Source organism: Tachypleus tridentatus, chromosome 13 (genome assembly GCF_004210375.1).
Source record: "Tachypleus tridentatus isolate NWPU-2018 chromosome 13, ASM421037v1, whole genome shotgun sequence".
In the NCBI taxonomy this organism is placed as follows: Eukaryota; Metazoa; Arthropoda; class Merostomata; order Xiphosura; family Limulidae; genus Tachypleus; species Tachypleus tridentatus.
Genome location: NC_134837.1, coordinates 13,199,292 through 13,217,104, shown reverse-complemented (window position 1 = coordinate 13,217,104; position 17,813 = coordinate 13,199,292). Strand labels below are relative to the sequence as shown.

Genomic DNA, 17,813 nt, shown 5'->3' with positions numbered 1-17,813 from the left:
TTAATTAGATTTGGGGTTTTGATTCCAGATTTCACAAAGACAAGAATTATCTGCTGTGAATGGGGCAACTATATTAGTAGGAGATGCTGATCAATTTGAAAAATTTGTCCTTTATAGATATTTATTAAAAAAACAGGTTGGTGAACAAAGGAAAGAAAAGCATTACAAGACCGAGTGAGGAAAAGACTATATGAAATACAAGGGTCTAAAAGTGTAAAATGAATAGATGGATTATTGGATTCTACAAGAGTTATGCAGTATTGCTGAACAGTTGCTAGATGGAAACATGATGATAACATTATTCAAGAAAAAAAAATAAATAATGAGAAATCTCCTGTCCCAGATAATATTTACCCAAGACTTTTTAAAGGAGGTTAAGGGCCCAGATGAAATGTTGTAAGAAAGAACAAAACTTAGATACATGGTAACTTGTCAAATATATAAAGTAACAATTTATTTTTCATAGTTTTTGCTAAAATATCATGGTACCTCGGGTTGAGAGAAACACTGGTAGCGTCAATAACATTAATGCTTAGTGCAAGACTATGAAATATAAGGAGTTACAACACATTCAAACTAACTTACCATTTGGTTGTTCTGCCATAATTTCATTGCAGTTTTATATTTTTCAAATTCAACACACCAGTCAGAATAAACCTTTTTGTATTCATTCTGTGAGGGCGAGTTACAAGATTCTGGAACCAGCAAACAATTACACTTTAACATACTTAAGGAATTTTAAAATGTCCAATATGTTCTTTTGGACTTGTTTATTTAATGTCCAAAAAACGTTTTTTGTAGTTTTCATTTGAATGTATTCATCTCTGGAGTATAACTGATCCTTAGAAACATGGTTGCCTTTTACCCATTATATAATACCAAACACAAATTGTCCTTTTAAAAGTGTCATATTAGTACAAGTATTTAGGCTCTCCAATGCTGTATCATCTAAACTACCTTTCGCACATTCAAAATCCATTAGAACTGTTCTACTAAGTAAGGTAAACTGCATCAAAAGTAAAGTTACTACATGCTTTTTTAACATATATTATTAATGTGATTCTATAAAAGGCACTAAATGAAATTCCACAACATACATGATAGATATATGAATTAAAGTTTTAGCTGGTCACAAGTTAACTTGGCTATTTCAGCTTATTTATAACTTCACAATAATTGTTAACAATTACACAAATCCTTTTATAATCGATATGTTTTATTCAATGAAAATCTTTTGTAATCTTGACAAGGTTGTGATGAAATATTGACTTGACCCTAATTAACACACAATACCTAGCACCATAATGAACTAGACAGTAATAATTTGCACTATGATTTTCCATTTTGGTTTGGATTCCATTTCTCAAACAATTATTTCAAATTACAAAATGAGCTGTCACTGCATATCAAAATTCAAAGCAACAGTTTGTTTATCTCCACACGTTTGGTATCCATCTCAATTGTGGTTTAAATTCACCTGTGTAAACCAGGCCTTGAACTACCCTTTGTTTAAACCACATCTTTGAATCATTAAGGTAAATACTATTTATTCCAAGGAAATGAAACGTTCATGAAGCGCATATAGTTTTATAGTGATTAGAAAATTTTGTAACATTTTTGTATTTAAAGAAAGCTACTGTAATTTCAAACAAAAGAGAATCAGAACTTGGTATTAATGTATAGCTTCATTCAAAATGGTGTTACATAATTATTACAAACATGATTTAGTCATACACATTTGTTGGCTTATTGATCAATTGTCAGAAAAGCTTTCAAAACTAAGATGGACCACATAAATTCATCGTTTCAACAAATCACAGAAGTAAATTAGTGTATTTTTTCCGATTCAGAATGAGGTATTTAAAACCTTAATACAGGAACTCCCAAAACATGTTTTGTTTTGTCATTGGTGGTGGTGTTATGCACAAAATTACACAATGGTATTGAAACCCGAATCCTAGCGTTGGTAGTCCCTAAACTTACTGGGGAGCTTATGCCATTGAGTTACCAAGACAATTTAAGAATGCAGCTATGTTTTATAAGTATTAGATGAGATTACAGACTAACTACTTCCATTCCTTGGACATTATATATTTTAGTTTCCTCCTGTTTTTAAATGTAATTTAGTACTAAATACAATCTTGTAGTACTCATAGAGCAAGTGGAATTATCGGGAAGGTCTTGAGTAAAGAGTATTCAGAACTGCTACACTCTAACAACAGAAAAACCGACGTTGTTTTAAAGGATAAGGTAACAGCTGACTGATGTTGGTAACGCAGTTAGTATTAACTTAGCACATGGATACTAGCCCTGATAAAAGAAATGATGATACATTAGTTTTTAAAGCATTAGCAGACTAAACTATTAATATTTCCAAATGTAATGTCAAGATAACATCCATGTTCATTGAACGTCACCTTCTATAAGCCATATTTGAAATTCACGTTTCTTAAATAACTTTACTGTCAGTGATGTCGAGAAACCCACTTGTTGAGAAATTTATATGCAAAAACGGCTCGTTTGGGTTGAGAAAATATTTTACATAGAAGAGCGAACAACGTTTCGACCTTCTTCGGTCATCGTCAGGTTCACAAAGAAAGAGGTAACTGACCGGAAGCTGACCACATGTTTGAAAGGGGTTGTGTAACTGTGTGTCGAAATGTAGAGGGCGGTATTAGATGTTTGAATATATAATTTTATTTATTTTATTATATTAATATAGGTATAAAGGCGTTCCTTTATATTGGTTTATTTTGGGTTTAAGTTGTTGTATAAGTAAGGCTTCTTTAATTTTGCGTTTGTTTATGTTTGTTTCTTTATTTAGTATTTGAGTGTTTTCTATGGTTATGTTGTGTTTATTTGACTTGCAGTGTTCGTAAACGTGTGAAGGTGACTTTTTATGTTCTTCAAATCTGGTTTCCATTTTTCTACTTGTTTCTCCAATATAGAAGTCGTGGCAGTTGTCACATTGTATTTTATGAATAATGTTGGTGTGGTGTTTGTCAGTGTAGTTTTTACATAGTATAGACCTCAGTTTTGTGCCGGGTTTATGAATAAATTTGGTATTAACTGGAATCTCATATTTTGTTACTAATTTTTGCCAAATGTTGGTTATTTGTTTGCTGATGTCAGGAATATATGGTATACAGCAGTATATGGTTTCGTGGTTTTTTGATTCGTGAGCTGTATTTACTTTAGTTGGTTGATTTTGCTTTCTGTGTAGGTGTGTGCTTATAATGTTTTCTACGGTTTGTGGAGGAAACTTATTGATGTTGATGAAGTATTGTTTTATTTTGTCTAATTCATTGTTAATTTTATCTGGTGAGCATAGTTTTATGACTGTGTTTATTTGGTTTCTTAGTATGTTGAGTTTTTGTTTTGTTTCATGTGCTGAGTCCCAAGGAATGTATAGTCCAGTATGGGTGATTTTTCGGTGGATTTCTGTTTTGAATTGTGTGTCAGTTCTTGTAATTTTGAGGTTAAGAAATGATATTTGATTGCTTTCTTCTTGTTCACATGTGAAGTTAATGTTGGGATGTATAGAGTTAATGTGATTGAAAAAATTAAGTATGTGTTCTGTAGATTTGAATCCCGCAACCGTGTCATCTACATATCTGTATCAGTATAGTGGTGGATGTAATGCTGTGTTAATTGCTTGTGTTTCAACTTGTGTCATAAAAATATTGGCTAGGACTGGTGATACTGGGTTGCCCATGCTTAGGCCATTTGTTTGTATATAGTTTTGGTTGTTGAACATGAAGTTTGTCTTTATCGTGGTGAATTCTCTGAGGGTTTCTAATTGGTTACTGGGAATGTCTATAGTTGGGTTAGGGTCTGGGATATAGAGTTCTAAGGCTATCTTGCAGGCTTCAGTGGTTGGAACTTCTGTAAAGAGGGATATAACATCGAAACTGGTTATTAAGACTTTATGATTAAGTTGATTAAGATTAGACTTGAAATTAAAAGAGTCTTTGATGAATGAGCTGCTGATGTTACATATTTGGAGAATGCCCATGCTATGTATTTACCAAGATTGTAATTAAACGATTCATATGTGGACATTATTGGTCGTAATGGACAATCTGGTTTATGAGGTTTGGGGATGCCGTATATTTGCGGTGTGCGTGAGTCGGTTTTACGTAGGTAGGAATAAAGTGTTTGTGAAATTGTGTTGGCTTTTTTCATTTGTAGTAGTAATTTGTTCAGTTGCGTCTCGTGTGTCTTTGTTGGATTTGTGTGTATTGGTTTAAATTTGTTTATGTCTGATAGGATGTTCTTCATTTTTTGAATGTATTCATTCGTGTTCATTATGACTATAGCGATACCTTTATCTGCTTTTAGAATTTTTATGTTTTTGTCTTGTTTTAGGTTTTTAATGGAATTAATAACCATTTAATGGAATTATTAATTTAACCATTAATAACCATTTAATTTCCATTAAAAATTCTAAAAGCAGATAAAGGTATCGCTATAGTCATAATGAACACGAATGAATACATCCAAAAAATGAAGAACATCCTATCAGACATAAACAAATTTAAACCAATACACACAAATCCAACAAAGACACACGAGACGCAACTGAACAAATTACTACTACAAATGAAAAAAGCCAACACAATTTCACAAACACTTTATTCCTACCTACGTAAAACCGACTCACGCACACCGCAAATATACGGCATCCCCAAACCTCATAAAACAGATTGTCCATTACGACCAATAATGTCCACATATGAATCGTTTAATTACAATATTGGTAAATACATAGCATGGGCATTCTCCAAATATGTAACATCAGCCAGCTCATTCATCAAATACTCTTTTAATTTCAAGTCTAATCTAAATCAACTTAATCATAAAGCCTTAATGGTCAGTTTCGATGTTATATCCCTCTTTACAAAAGTTCCAACCACTGAAGCCTGCAAGATTGCCTTAGAACTCTATATCCGAGACCCTAACCCAACTATAGAAATTCCCAGTAACCAGTTAGCAACTCTCATAGAATTCACCACGATAAAGACAAACTTCATGTTCAACAACCAAAACTAAATACAAACAAATGGCCTAAGCATGCGCAACCCAGTATCACCAGTCCTAGCCAATATTTTTATGACACAAGTTGAAACACAAGCAATTAACACAGCATTACATCCACCACTATACTGGTACAGATATGTAGATGACACGGTTGCGGGATTCACATCTACAGAACACACACTTAATTTTTTCAATCACATTAACTCTGTACATCCCAACATTAACTTCACATGTGAACAAGAAGAAAGCAATCAAATATCATTTCTTAATCTCAAAATTACAAGAACTGACACACAATTCAAAACAGAAATCCACCGAAAAATCACCCATACTGGACTATACATTCCTTGGGACTCAGCACATGAAAGAAAACAAAAACTCAACATACTAAGAAACCAAATAAATACAGCCATAAAACTATGCTCACCAGATAAAATTAACGATGAATTAGACAAAATAAAACAATACTTCATCAACATCAATAAGTTTCCTCCACAAACCGTAGAAAACATTATAAGCACACACCTACACAGAAAGCAAAATCAACCAACTAAAGTAAATACAGCTCACGAATCAAAAAACCACGAAACCATATACTGCTGTATACCATATATTCCCGACATCAGCAAACAAATAACCAACATTTGGCAAAAATTAGTAACAAAATATGACATTCCAGTTAATACCAAATTTATTCATAAACCCGGCACAAAACTGAGGTCTATACTATGTAAAACCTACACTGACAAACACCACACCAACATTATTTATAAAATACAATGTGACAACTGCCACGACTTCTATATTGGAGAAACAAGTAGAAAAATGGAAACCAGATTTGAAGAACATAAAAAGTCACCTTCACACGTTTACGAACACTGCAAGTCAAATAAACACAACATAACCATAGAAAACACTCAAATACTAAATAAAGAAACAAACATAAACAAACGCAAAATTAAAAAAGCCTTACTTATACAACAACTTAAACCCAAAATAAACCAATATAAAGGAACGCCTTTATACCTATATTAATATAATAAAATAAATAAAATAATATATTCAAACATCTAAGCACACCCTCTACATTTCGACACACAGTTACATAACCCCTTTCAAACATGTGGTCAGCTTCCGGTCAGTTACCTCTTTCTTTTTGAACCTGACGATGACCGAAGAAGGTCGAAACGTTGTTCGCTCTTCTATGTAAAATATTTTCTCAACCCAAACGAGCCGTTTTTGCATATAAACTTTACTGTCGTTATTACCTGACTTAAACACCTGTATTAACTTTATACGTCCATACATGAACTTAATGGTAACTTAACACTTGTAACAACCGTTTCTAAAACTACAACAATAAGACAATTAACACTCACGGGAATGAATTGTGACATTGTAGCTACACAGTGTAGTATCACCCAGTTTACAATCATATCGTCCACTATTGTCTTCGCTCATGGACATGATAACCAGTCCAAGATCAGACGTTTGAACATATTTTTTCTGTGGCATGATTTGGTATTTTCCTTTATCATGTCTGTAGTGGTACCACTGTACTGGTCCTAGTCTTAACACATCCAGCTGACGTTGACGGATTGGACACGGAAGATGAACACTCTGTCCCCAATGAAGCTGAAGCGTTTTTCTCCTTTCTCCTGATTTTTGGAAACCAAAATATATATATTATTACATAACAAACTTTATAAACGAATTATTTCAACAGAGTCATTGTCTTTACATATATATCATCGATGTATTTTTTTTTTTTTTTCAAATCTATAATCAAAGATCAAAATAGTTAAACATTATCTCGTTTATAATTTCATACTAGGGCAGTTTATTTAAAACGTTACTATGAATTTCATTAAAATAAGTAAATAAAGCTCGCTAATATTCCGTTTGGCTGCTATTTTCAACATCAGGTTTTAATTGAAAGTATAAAACAACATGTCTACCACTCTCCACATATTAGCTTATAATTCTTTACAAAAGAGTGTCACAACCAATTTACTCTTAAGATTTATTTTGTGGTTTTCTATGAAAATTAACTATTACTAGTCTATTATTATTTTGACTTAATATTGTTGTTTCTATACAGAAGTATACTAAACGTACGATTTTCACCAGAAATATTTACCGTCATGGTGACATTTCCAATTTAAAACTTCTAGGCTGATGAAAAACATATTATCCTTATATTGAAACTGTAATTTACATAAAATTAAATGCAACATAATTCGGTCCTAGAAATTTACGTAATAGACAGATTTAAAATAACTTACGGTTAGAACAAATGTTCTTGGTCGCTCCAGTGATATCTTGTAACAATCTGTCAATAACATAAAAGGTGGATAAAATATATATAAATAGTTTAGTTTGTGTATTTCACTTGCACTGAAATGAATGGTGAAGTTTGGTGCACTAAACAAAAGTCACGAAGACTGACCACAACGATAACAATAACAAAAACACTTACTTCGCTTTTCAATTTTGTCACTTCTAATTGATTTTCATACTTTGTTCATTACGATCTCTGTTGTGAAATAATGGAACACTGGAGTTTTAAGATACTTACCCTCGGACGTAGGGCTTGCACACCTTATGATCCTTGTCCCAGCCACAGTAAGGATCGCGGACACACTGAACACAGTTTGGATGACGACTTCGACACATCAGCAGACTGACCTGTCGTACTGCGCTGTCAGAAGCTACGTACATCGAGTTGTGCTGTACAAAACAATAAACAAGACTCAGACTCTAATGAAGCAAACACCCTTTAAAGTGCCTTGCATTAGTCTCTAATTTAAGTTAGTAACAGGTATTACAAAAATACTAAAAATGTTCAATATGAGGTATGATATTTCAAACATTTCTTTCCTAGTACGATTCTTACATTCGTGTACCATAATAAGTACTAGTACTGACTATTTGTTTTTGATTTTCTCGCAAAGCTACTCGTGGGGTATTATTCTCCAATTTAGCAGTGATAGTCTAGAGGGAAGCCAACTATAACACCACTGACTACAAACATTTTGGCTTCTCTTTACCAAAGAATAATGGGACTGACCAACGCATTACAATGCCCAAGCAGGTGAAAGAGCGGACATTTTCAAAGATGAGATTCAATTTTGTACCCATAGATGGCAGGAAGAGGTCTTGTGCATCTCACCCTCCTGGGTATCTAAAATTCAACATACCCAAATACCCACAAAGAAGAAACGAGCGAAGCCATAGATGGCAAGTGCTTTAACCATCAAGGTGTAATGACTGTATCCTACTAAAACATGGCCTAAGGCAAAGTGTGTTTGGTATGCACATTGCTATTATGGGCCCTGTAAGTTTTTAACGTTCAATGTATCTAGGTAAATACATAATATACGATTTGTACATAATCCGTATTATAAATTTATTTTATGTGATAAATCAGTCGCACTTGAACTTAAATTAAAAGTAGGTCTAAATAAACATTTTACGATGTGAAGTAATACATACATTCTTAGAAACATTACAAATTATCTATCTGAATCATTATTTTTTTAATCTGTATCAGTAAAAATGTATAGAAAATTAAAAAGATTACTATCAGGATAAGCAGAATAATGTGTAAAATTTGATCGTAACCCAACAAATTCCAGGGTTAACTGCATCAAATAAACCGTGACCCATCACTTTAGTGGGACTCCTACAACTCTGTGCACAAATAATTTACAAAATTTTGTATATCGTCAACAAATCATTACATATGTAAGTTCATCCTGAAGTTTAATGTTAAATTATTGAACACGGAAATTAAGCGAAATCTTAGAAACCGAGGATTAAGTTTCCCGATCAAATTCTATTTTTACTTTTTACACACCTATAATATAAAGTTCATAATAGACGAATTATAAAGACTGTTATTGTGTGTGTGAGGATTTCCGCGTGATTTTTATAACGAATAACAAACTTATAATCTTAATTTTCTTTATCTCGAGCAAAACAATCCGAGAGATACTTAAACTTTACATATAACCCTCTCTGTTCCTAATATACGACTCAGCTGCTGGTTTGAAATGATATGGCAGAAAAATGTCTGAAGAGTTTCAACATCTATTTACTCAAGGTCATTTTAACGAATACGTGGAAATACATCTTTCATTTATTATTTTTTAGCATCTTTTCATGATAAAAAGTTTAACCCGATCCTTTCGGGCCTCAACGTCAAACCACAGCTGTTGTAGTTTTTCTTAAATTCGTTGCATGTTTCGCATTACTAAAACAGTGAGCTTTAGAGGGCGATATTTCTAAGAATTAGACGTTAAGTATCTGAGCGAAATATTTTCTGTCTTTCGAACCACAAAGAATAGTAAATTATCATTATGTAATTACAATCCTAATCAAATGAGGTATAAATGAAAACACCAAACAGCAACAAGAAATATTAATAAAATATTAAATGTGTCACAACAACTGTAATCTCAGTTTTCTCGAAAATTGTTTTCTTGTCCTTTGATAAGAACTAAATAATAGACGTTAATGACTGGGAATTTTTTCTCCAAGACAAAACACGGCTGACACTTTCACACTTCATACTTCTTAAATTTATACCCCTGAAATATTACTCAGTGTGACACTGATCTTATCAGCTCGAAAAAACCAAAAGAACCATTCAAACAAGGTTTTGCGATGGCAATATTAATAAACAGAAAAAACTATTTTCTAATATGTACGGCTATTACAGACGATTAACATAGCTAAATCTTGATTATATCCAAGTCGCTCTTTTGTCACTAGTGCATATAAGGCGTCTCCAACGAAAAGGGCTAACATGTCAGAGGCCTAATACCATGGCCGAAAGAACTTTCAGGTTCTTTAGTACACGCCATCTGATGAACGATATATATAAAATATCATACTAATTTGTGGATTTATTTTTCAAATGTAAACTTACAGTTACAATATTTTACATGTTTCAGGTAGCATTTTTATACACCAATCTTTTATGCGTGCGTTATTTTTAATATAGCGATACGTCAGCTTGAACCTGTTCAAAAGAAAGGAAACAATACGGATTAGTTTAAACATAAAAAATCCTAACGACACTAATTGTTATTTACTACTATTGCGAATATCGTTATAATGGTTTTAGACTTATCTAAACCAGATTGGTGATTACAAAAGAGAGGAATACACAGCTTTGTGATTATAAAATAAATATTATACAGACAAATCAATAAGTGTAAAAAAATTAAAATAAATTTCTGTTAATTTGATTTTTTTTCCTTTTAAGTAAAAGACTCCTTGTTAGTCACACAAACAAGCCTTTGTATCAATAATTTTCACTTAGGTTACAATTTCTTAGAATATTGCATCATTATTTAAGAGCCTCATTTTCACCTTGCTCGAGATTTCCATTGCTTGTATTGGTTCTGGAGCTGTGACGTCATATACATCTATAAGATTCGAAAAAGCTTGTCCTGTCCCATCATACCATTCTACCAGTTTATAAACGAATCCTGTTTCTGAAATTATATACAGTTCCGAAATCACATTAATGAAATTCTATATTTAAATTCCAGTGACGTTTTCGTACTGGATAAAAACAATATAATGTCCTTAAATGAAGAAAAATATTGATTCTAGAAAAAAGACAACTCAAAAGTTTAAATGTACTGAGATGTAAAAACAAAATGTGATACATATCGTCTTTCGTGAATGTCCTAGACTGTTTCTTGACACAACTTGTATAGTGTAATGAATATATATAAACATGTGTATACATTCTTCGATATATTGTTTAAATAGAGTATTCATGATAAAACTTTGCAGAATGGACGGCAACTGCCTGTTGTGGAGACGAAAGGCGGATGATTTTCGAAATGTCGTCCTCTACACTTGTGTCTCCACAACAGGCAGTTGCCGTCCAAAGTTTCATCACGTGTATACATATTTTTAGAGTTGGCCGTCTTCTTTATACAACATTAACATTTATCTCTTGTTTGAAACTTACTGGTTCCAGCATAGAAGATGGTATAATGAACGCCATCGACTTCTAACTTTTGGACAACAATACGTCTGAAGACAACGTCCTTCGCGTAGAATAAAGGCTTTCTGTTGTCATGGGTTACCGCTGAATCCGCTAGAGGGTGACTCCGTATAAAGTTCAACACAGCGTCAGGAAGTGTCTGAGTGTCGTTCACGCACGAGCCAGGTCGTGGCTCAGGAACCTTGCTCGTTAGCACCGGTAGCCAAGCTGACAGGGAAGAGGTTTGTTCTTTAAACTTACCGTTCAACGCTTCTTCGATTGAACTCAAACTGAACGTACAAATCGCTGAACCGATGAGCCCGTTCCTTGGGGTGGGCGAGAATAACAGAAGAAAGTTAAACACAAGAAACAACTCCTTTTATGAACAAGAAAGGGAATCATAAACAGAAACATGAAATACGCTGCTTTACATCCAACAGACTCTATAAACACACAGATAATACCTTTATTGTTGCTATGGTTAAACACTTGACAGTTAGGCTTCCGTGGATAAACATAAATTGTGTTTAATATTTTAAACGTTAATATAATATTTTAAATTTATAATTTCTCTTATCGGGGAAACTTAAGAGTTAAAACGACTATACTTAGAGACGTTATTTGTGGACAAAGTTTAACCCTGTGACCTGCTTAACACCTAACGCAGAACGGTCTCGTGAAGAGAGAGAACAACTGGTAATTATATTTAAACTGGTCCCACGATAACTTTAATAATGCGTTAAACTAGTTCTGTGATGATATAATAATTTTAGCAACGTGTTAAACTTTGAAGTTAAAGACAATCCCGTAGAGAAGGTACCACTTTAACATGTTAAACATTAATACTGTTCCAACACAATCCTCGAGTAAAAACACGACAATAACATTTTGTTATCCAAACTTTTCTACTAGATGAAAAAACAAGATATTGACTAAGGTAATAAGATCGCTTGTTGACTTTAAAAACAAGATATTGACTAAGGTAATAAGATCGCTTGTTGACTTACATGGATGTAGAGAAAATTGCAAAAACCCTACTATTGTCGTTCGGTAGTTTATAGACACTTTCTGTAAGAAAAATACCAACATGATATAAAGTGATGTAAAAGGTAGAATATGACTAAATAAAACTTTAAGAATTAGAAGTTACAGGCTTCAGTCATACAATGATAACAGTGATTCGTGTTGTGGGGTTTCTTCTCTCTCGGACCACTAGCAACAGTTAATTAATCTGACTGACACCCTTTATTTTTATTATATTGTATTCTTTTTGTTTGCGGAAAAAATATGTATTTCTCATTTTATAAGAATTGGCCAGTTTATTAGATTAATGTTCTCGAATAATTATTTGAAAAAGTGTTGTTGTTTTTTCAAAAGGAAAGAAACATATCTTTAGATTTTGGTGATGTAAACATTAAAAATTAAAATACAAAGATTAACTCATTAATTTATTAAATTAGTAACTTAAGTTTTTATATTCTAATAAATAGATAAACATGTGTAGAACGAAATTAAATATAAGGTGTAACATACAGTAGCGTCACAAACTTGAAATTATAAGCCTAATTGTTTGTTTCAGTAAATGTGGTTTAAAGTTTGCTTCCTATCTAATGTTCATAAATATCGAATAGGAAATACAAGAAACTTAAGCTACGTACATTATTAACAGAAAATGCGAGCTAAAGTGTACAAACATAAACGTGAAGACAAAACTACGCCTGGTGTAAATTAATATGCACAGTTTCTGTGTATACATCATAATAGATACTTAAGCCTAATCTACACACCATAAACGTACAAAAATAACCAAATTATCCACTCACGTATTTCACTAAAATAGAACGGGAATTCTCCAGGAATGGAACAGTTGAGTCGTGCCTTCACAAAAGACGCCCAGTTTTTGTATAAAATGTTTTTACCTCCAGTGTCCCTCTGATATATAAATAAAGAAAACAACTTCTGTACAGATTTCCAACTAAACGACTGCTAGTTGTATATTAACTTAAGATAACATAAAATGTTTAATACTATAGAAAATTTACAACGATGCTCCAGGCCCTGTGCTGACCCGAGGACTAGTTCTTTAACTATTATCCTGATGGCGTGATTTCATCTTTCACTGCAACAAGCTTTATCGAAAAGTGGTAGAAAAACTGTCCTCTGGTTCTCCAGTGTAAGTAGTCGTTTAATGAGTGGCTGAATACTTTCTTGGACTGACTTCATAGTGAAAAAAGTGACACTCGTGTTTCGATTTCCACCAAATGTGACAAGATAGGTTCTGTAGAATAACAGGAGATTCGATCAGGATGTGAACCTGGAAACTCAAAATTTTGACTGGGCTTGAAGAATTAAGAGGACTGGACATAATGTACAAGAGAATGAAACAACCTTTATTCCATACACAATTAAAAATCTGTATTGATAAAGGACTGCACCTTTATAGGAGATATATCTAAGTATAAGAAGTGGTTAACCTTTCTAACTCTAGAAAAGTTGTTCTTGTTTGAGACTGAGAAAACATAACATTATATACATACAAAACAACAACATTAGTCTTCTCAGGGTGCATTTGTCACTCATGTTATTGTTGGTGATTCCCTTTGAAATATCAGGAAGGTTATATTCAAGGTATTACCAGACCTGCCACTAGAAAATATCACTTTCTTATTTCACATACAGTGTGTACAACTTTGCAGAAATCCTTACCACAGGAAGACATTAGTGATATCTTAAGTGAGTGACTCAGAACAACAGATACAGCTGTAAAAAGAAGAATACACCAACTTCCTTTACCAACAATCCATGTTAATGTAAGTATATTGTAATAAAATATACTTTATCAGTAAGTAAACTCAAACTGAAACTATTAATACATGTTAAAACTACATATATTTAGATAAATGAAAAAAATATTTTAAATTATATATTAAAACAAGTGTGACAAACACATTATGTCTGGATACCACACTCTTCCTCCATTTTGAGAACCCTAGTTTAAAATTTTCTAAACCAATTAAATTTATACATCCAATAGCGAAGAAATTAGTGTACCCTTCTCTGCCCTTGTTAACTTACATATCAACACAACCCTTAAACAATGATGCAATTTGATAATTAATAATTTAATATAACAGTATCCTTCAACAAATATACAAGAATAAGTAATATTCAACATCACAATTACAAAACACAAAACAAACCCATCAAACTGGTAGAACATAGGGAAAAACCTTTCAACAAGATATAAAAAAAGGGGAAAAATCATAAAACAACCCTTTCAGCATCGTGCAAAAGATGAAAATTTTAACCAACTGCTAGTTTTTAAGATGAATAGCTATAAAAATATCATAAACAAAATAGATATTTAAATAAAACACACACATACAGGTAATGTGATACCAGTTGGATAGATTTCCAAATGATTTTTAATGCCTACTTTGGTTGACAAATTTAAATGTTCCATTTAACTGTATGGATCACAAGGCCAACCAAAGTAGGCATTAAAAATGGTTTGAAAATCCATCCAACTGCTATCACTTTACTAGCAGGTGCACTTTTTTATTTATTACATTTAGTTTGTTTTGAATATTTCTTATAGCAACATTTAGTTTGTCTTGAATATTTCTTATAGCAACATTTAGTTTGTCTTGAATATTTCTTATAGCAACATTTAGTTTGTTTTGAATATTTCTTATAACAATTCTACACATAACCAACGATCCCTGTTAAATTTTTATTTTTCCTATTTATATAATTTCAACCATTCACAAATATTTTGATCTGATCGAGTAAAAACATTTTACTACAGTTACAAAAAAGACAAGGTCAAACTGAGTTTTGTTTTTCTCTAATATATAGTGTGAGCTTTACCATAACTATTACAGCCTCTATGAAAACTCACTACCTTCCAAATACTTCAATGTAGAAATTGAAACATTATTTTGAATTATTAATGAAAGTATCAGGTGTGTCCTAACTTCAAATGACACTCTTCAAAATAACGGTTAACTGCATATCAGAAAGTCTTAAGACCGAAATACTCATTTAATTTCAGCTGAGTATCCTCAGGATGTTCAATAGGCTAGTATTGTTTAAGATGGCAACATTATTAATGGTCTTATTAAGTGCTCTCCTCTGACAAGCATTCAGTACTGTTTGATAAAAATTCAAAGGATAAATAATCCAATGTGAAGACATCAAGAGATATTGAGTTGTTGATTTATGAAATTATTCTTACTTAGCATTTCAACCACCAAAACAGAAAATAACCATTACTATTTAAGTATATATTGCCTAATACAGACAGCATCAGTAAATTTTTACCTTGCACACCCTTGCAACTCTAGAGTAGATGGTTTTGCCACAGTTTATGTGTTCTACTGCGTTTTCTCTGAAGAAGAAGTACACGTGATCCCCAATATCATATGCTCCAACAAAGTTGGGTTCTGGAAGAAATTGGAATGTTCTTGTTATATATTTTTAACTTTATTAATAATGCTATTGTCGCTTAAACGTTAATAAGAAAGCATTAATTAAAAGTATCATAAAGTCAATGACACTAATTAATCACTGTTTCAAGTTTAAATATCATTATAATATTCTTTGTATACAGATTGAAATAAAGAAACAGGAAGGCCTACAAGTATGGTATTTATTAATATTCAGTATACACAAGTTTTTTGTTTTTTTTTAAGATTTTTAAACTACAATTTTGTTTCTATTTAAGCATACAGCCACACAATGGGCTATTAGTATTCTGCCCAGCAAATGGATCAAGTCCTTAAATTTAACAGCCCCAAAACCAACGGTGTCCAGTTCCAAAATATTTACATAAACACATTAATACTACCTTAATTACTAAAATTCTAAATAACCATGTTTAATAACAAAGTTATTTCATTATCACTAAAACTACAAAAAACCCCTTTTCACACTAGCCAATAACTGGTGAAATACGATATATATATATATTTTACACAGTAAACAGTGTTGTTTCAACTTTAATAACCAGATTATAAATACTCAAAAACATAAAATAAACTTAAATTATTTCATGAAGTTGTATTGTGTTATAAACCATGTTGTTTAGTAACATGTACTAGTTCCAACGTAATATAACACGTATTTGTTCTAACGTTAGTGTAACTGTAGTAAGCCTATTAACCTACGATGCTATCAGAAACCTTAGTCTAATACTAAGTATCTTTTTTTGTTGTTGTTTTTAAATCACAATAAACCTAGATACATTTAAAAGCTCCCAGAACTGATAAAGACAAATCAAAACTAAAAAAAAGCATTTATTATTTTTCTAACAAGAAACTGGAATCACGTATAATGATATTTATTTCAATCGTACAATAAGCATTTTAAAACCACAACATAAAAAGTTATTAATACGTTTCAGAAACTTACTATCCAACCACTTTGAGTCGTATTTAACCGTCCTCTTGAACGGGTAGACTACTAGGTTTGTGTGCGAATCGTATAAATTGGTTCGAAAGATGACAGCGTCTGCTTTAGAAAATTCTGCCACAGTTCCACTATACAGCCCTGCTAGTTGTCCTGGATTACCTTTCTCTAGGGTCAGATTAAAAGTCTGTTTGATGCTGCGGGTGCTAACAATATGTGTAAGTTTATACGTAAATACAATTAAAAATGTTTTTACCACAAAGGTAATAACTTACACATACGATTATTATTAATATTAACAACTCTGGTGAAAGACAATAACTGGAAATTTTTAAGTACTGGACACTTTACTTTCTCAGGAGAGATTACGGGGTTAATTTAACCTGAGAGATGACGTGTCTATCTCTGTAAGTGTTCTATTTTGACCAGTGGATGACTTAAGGTTGTGTGGGCCTAGGGGCTTATAATTTTTGTAGGCTCTACATCCCATGTAATTTTACAAAGAATAAAATTATCAATGGGCCCTGGGGCTGAACCCTCTCTAGCCCCTATCTAAATACGCCTCTAATTCTTACATTACCACATGATCGTTGACTTCTATTTTCGATCGTTTTTGTATTTTCCAGAATTGTCTGTAGAGATTTTTGTTTAAGTATCATACACGGTAAGATATTGTTATGCTATGTTTGTTAAGTGTCGCAGATTAACATAACATGTGTGTAATATTTATATGCTTTACACATGTCATAATATATCGTATTCAATACAAAAAAAAACACTATGTACAAAGACGGCATATTTTTATATGATAGCAGAATACACAGACATGAAGTGCACACCATTTTATCACAAAGTAGATGAAAGATAACTTCACATAACACTGTTTTAACCTTTCACCTAGTGGCTGATAACTGTACTAAATTTAACTTTTATATCAGGATGACTGCGTTGTTGACAACAAAGTTATGGGTTACAGAGACACTTTTTTTTTTTTATTTGTTAAACAAGAAAGAATCCTTAATAACCTCCGCTATTGAAGTTCTTTTAGCATAGTAAATTAGTATAGAAACATTTTTCTATTATTAACTATTTTACTACTTATTAGAATCTCTACCCGCCTACCCTCAAATTAAAATTATTTGAGGCAGGATTGGAATAAATTAATTACGACATGGATTGATCTCAGCGTTGTGAAATACATCTACTGGAGCAAACACTGTAATCAGATTTCAAATCGGTAGAGAGATGACTGAACTATGAGTTAAAAGTTTATTCGTTAAAAAACAAACTCGGAACCAACTACGGTTCAAAAGTGTTTTTTAGACTAAGTAACGTGAATGGCTAATACAACCATTTC

The 17,813-nt window shown here is 32.3% G+C and overlaps 1 protein-coding gene across 2 annotated transcripts in view; it reads right to left on the bottom strand.

The window, feature by feature from the left end:
• LOC143239187 (semaphorin-2A-like) overlaps positions 1–17,813 on the bottom strand; it is a 478,807-nt gene that overhangs the window by 2,579 nt on the left and 458,415 nt on the right. For both annotated transcript variants that reach the window (XM_076480055.1, XM_076480054.1), the window contains exons 7-16: positions 16,460–16,624; positions 15,371–15,492; positions 12,871–12,979; positions 12,055–12,115; positions 11,033–11,373; positions 10,420–10,544; positions 7,619–7,770; positions 7,326–7,372; positions 6,420–6,698; positions 586–695 (exon numbers count right to left, since the gene is read on the bottom strand). In XM_076480055.1, coding sequence (XP_076336170.1) covers positions 586–695; positions 6,420–6,698; positions 7,326–7,372; positions 7,619–7,770; positions 10,420–10,544; positions 11,033–11,373; positions 12,055–12,115; positions 12,871–12,979; positions 15,371–15,492; positions 16,460–16,624 — 1,511 coding nt within the window. The remainder of the gene's footprint in view (positions 1–585; positions 696–6,419; positions 6,699–7,325; positions 7,373–7,618; positions 7,771–10,419; positions 10,545–11,032; positions 11,374–12,054; positions 12,116–12,870; positions 12,980–15,370; positions 15,493–16,459; positions 16,625–17,813) is intronic.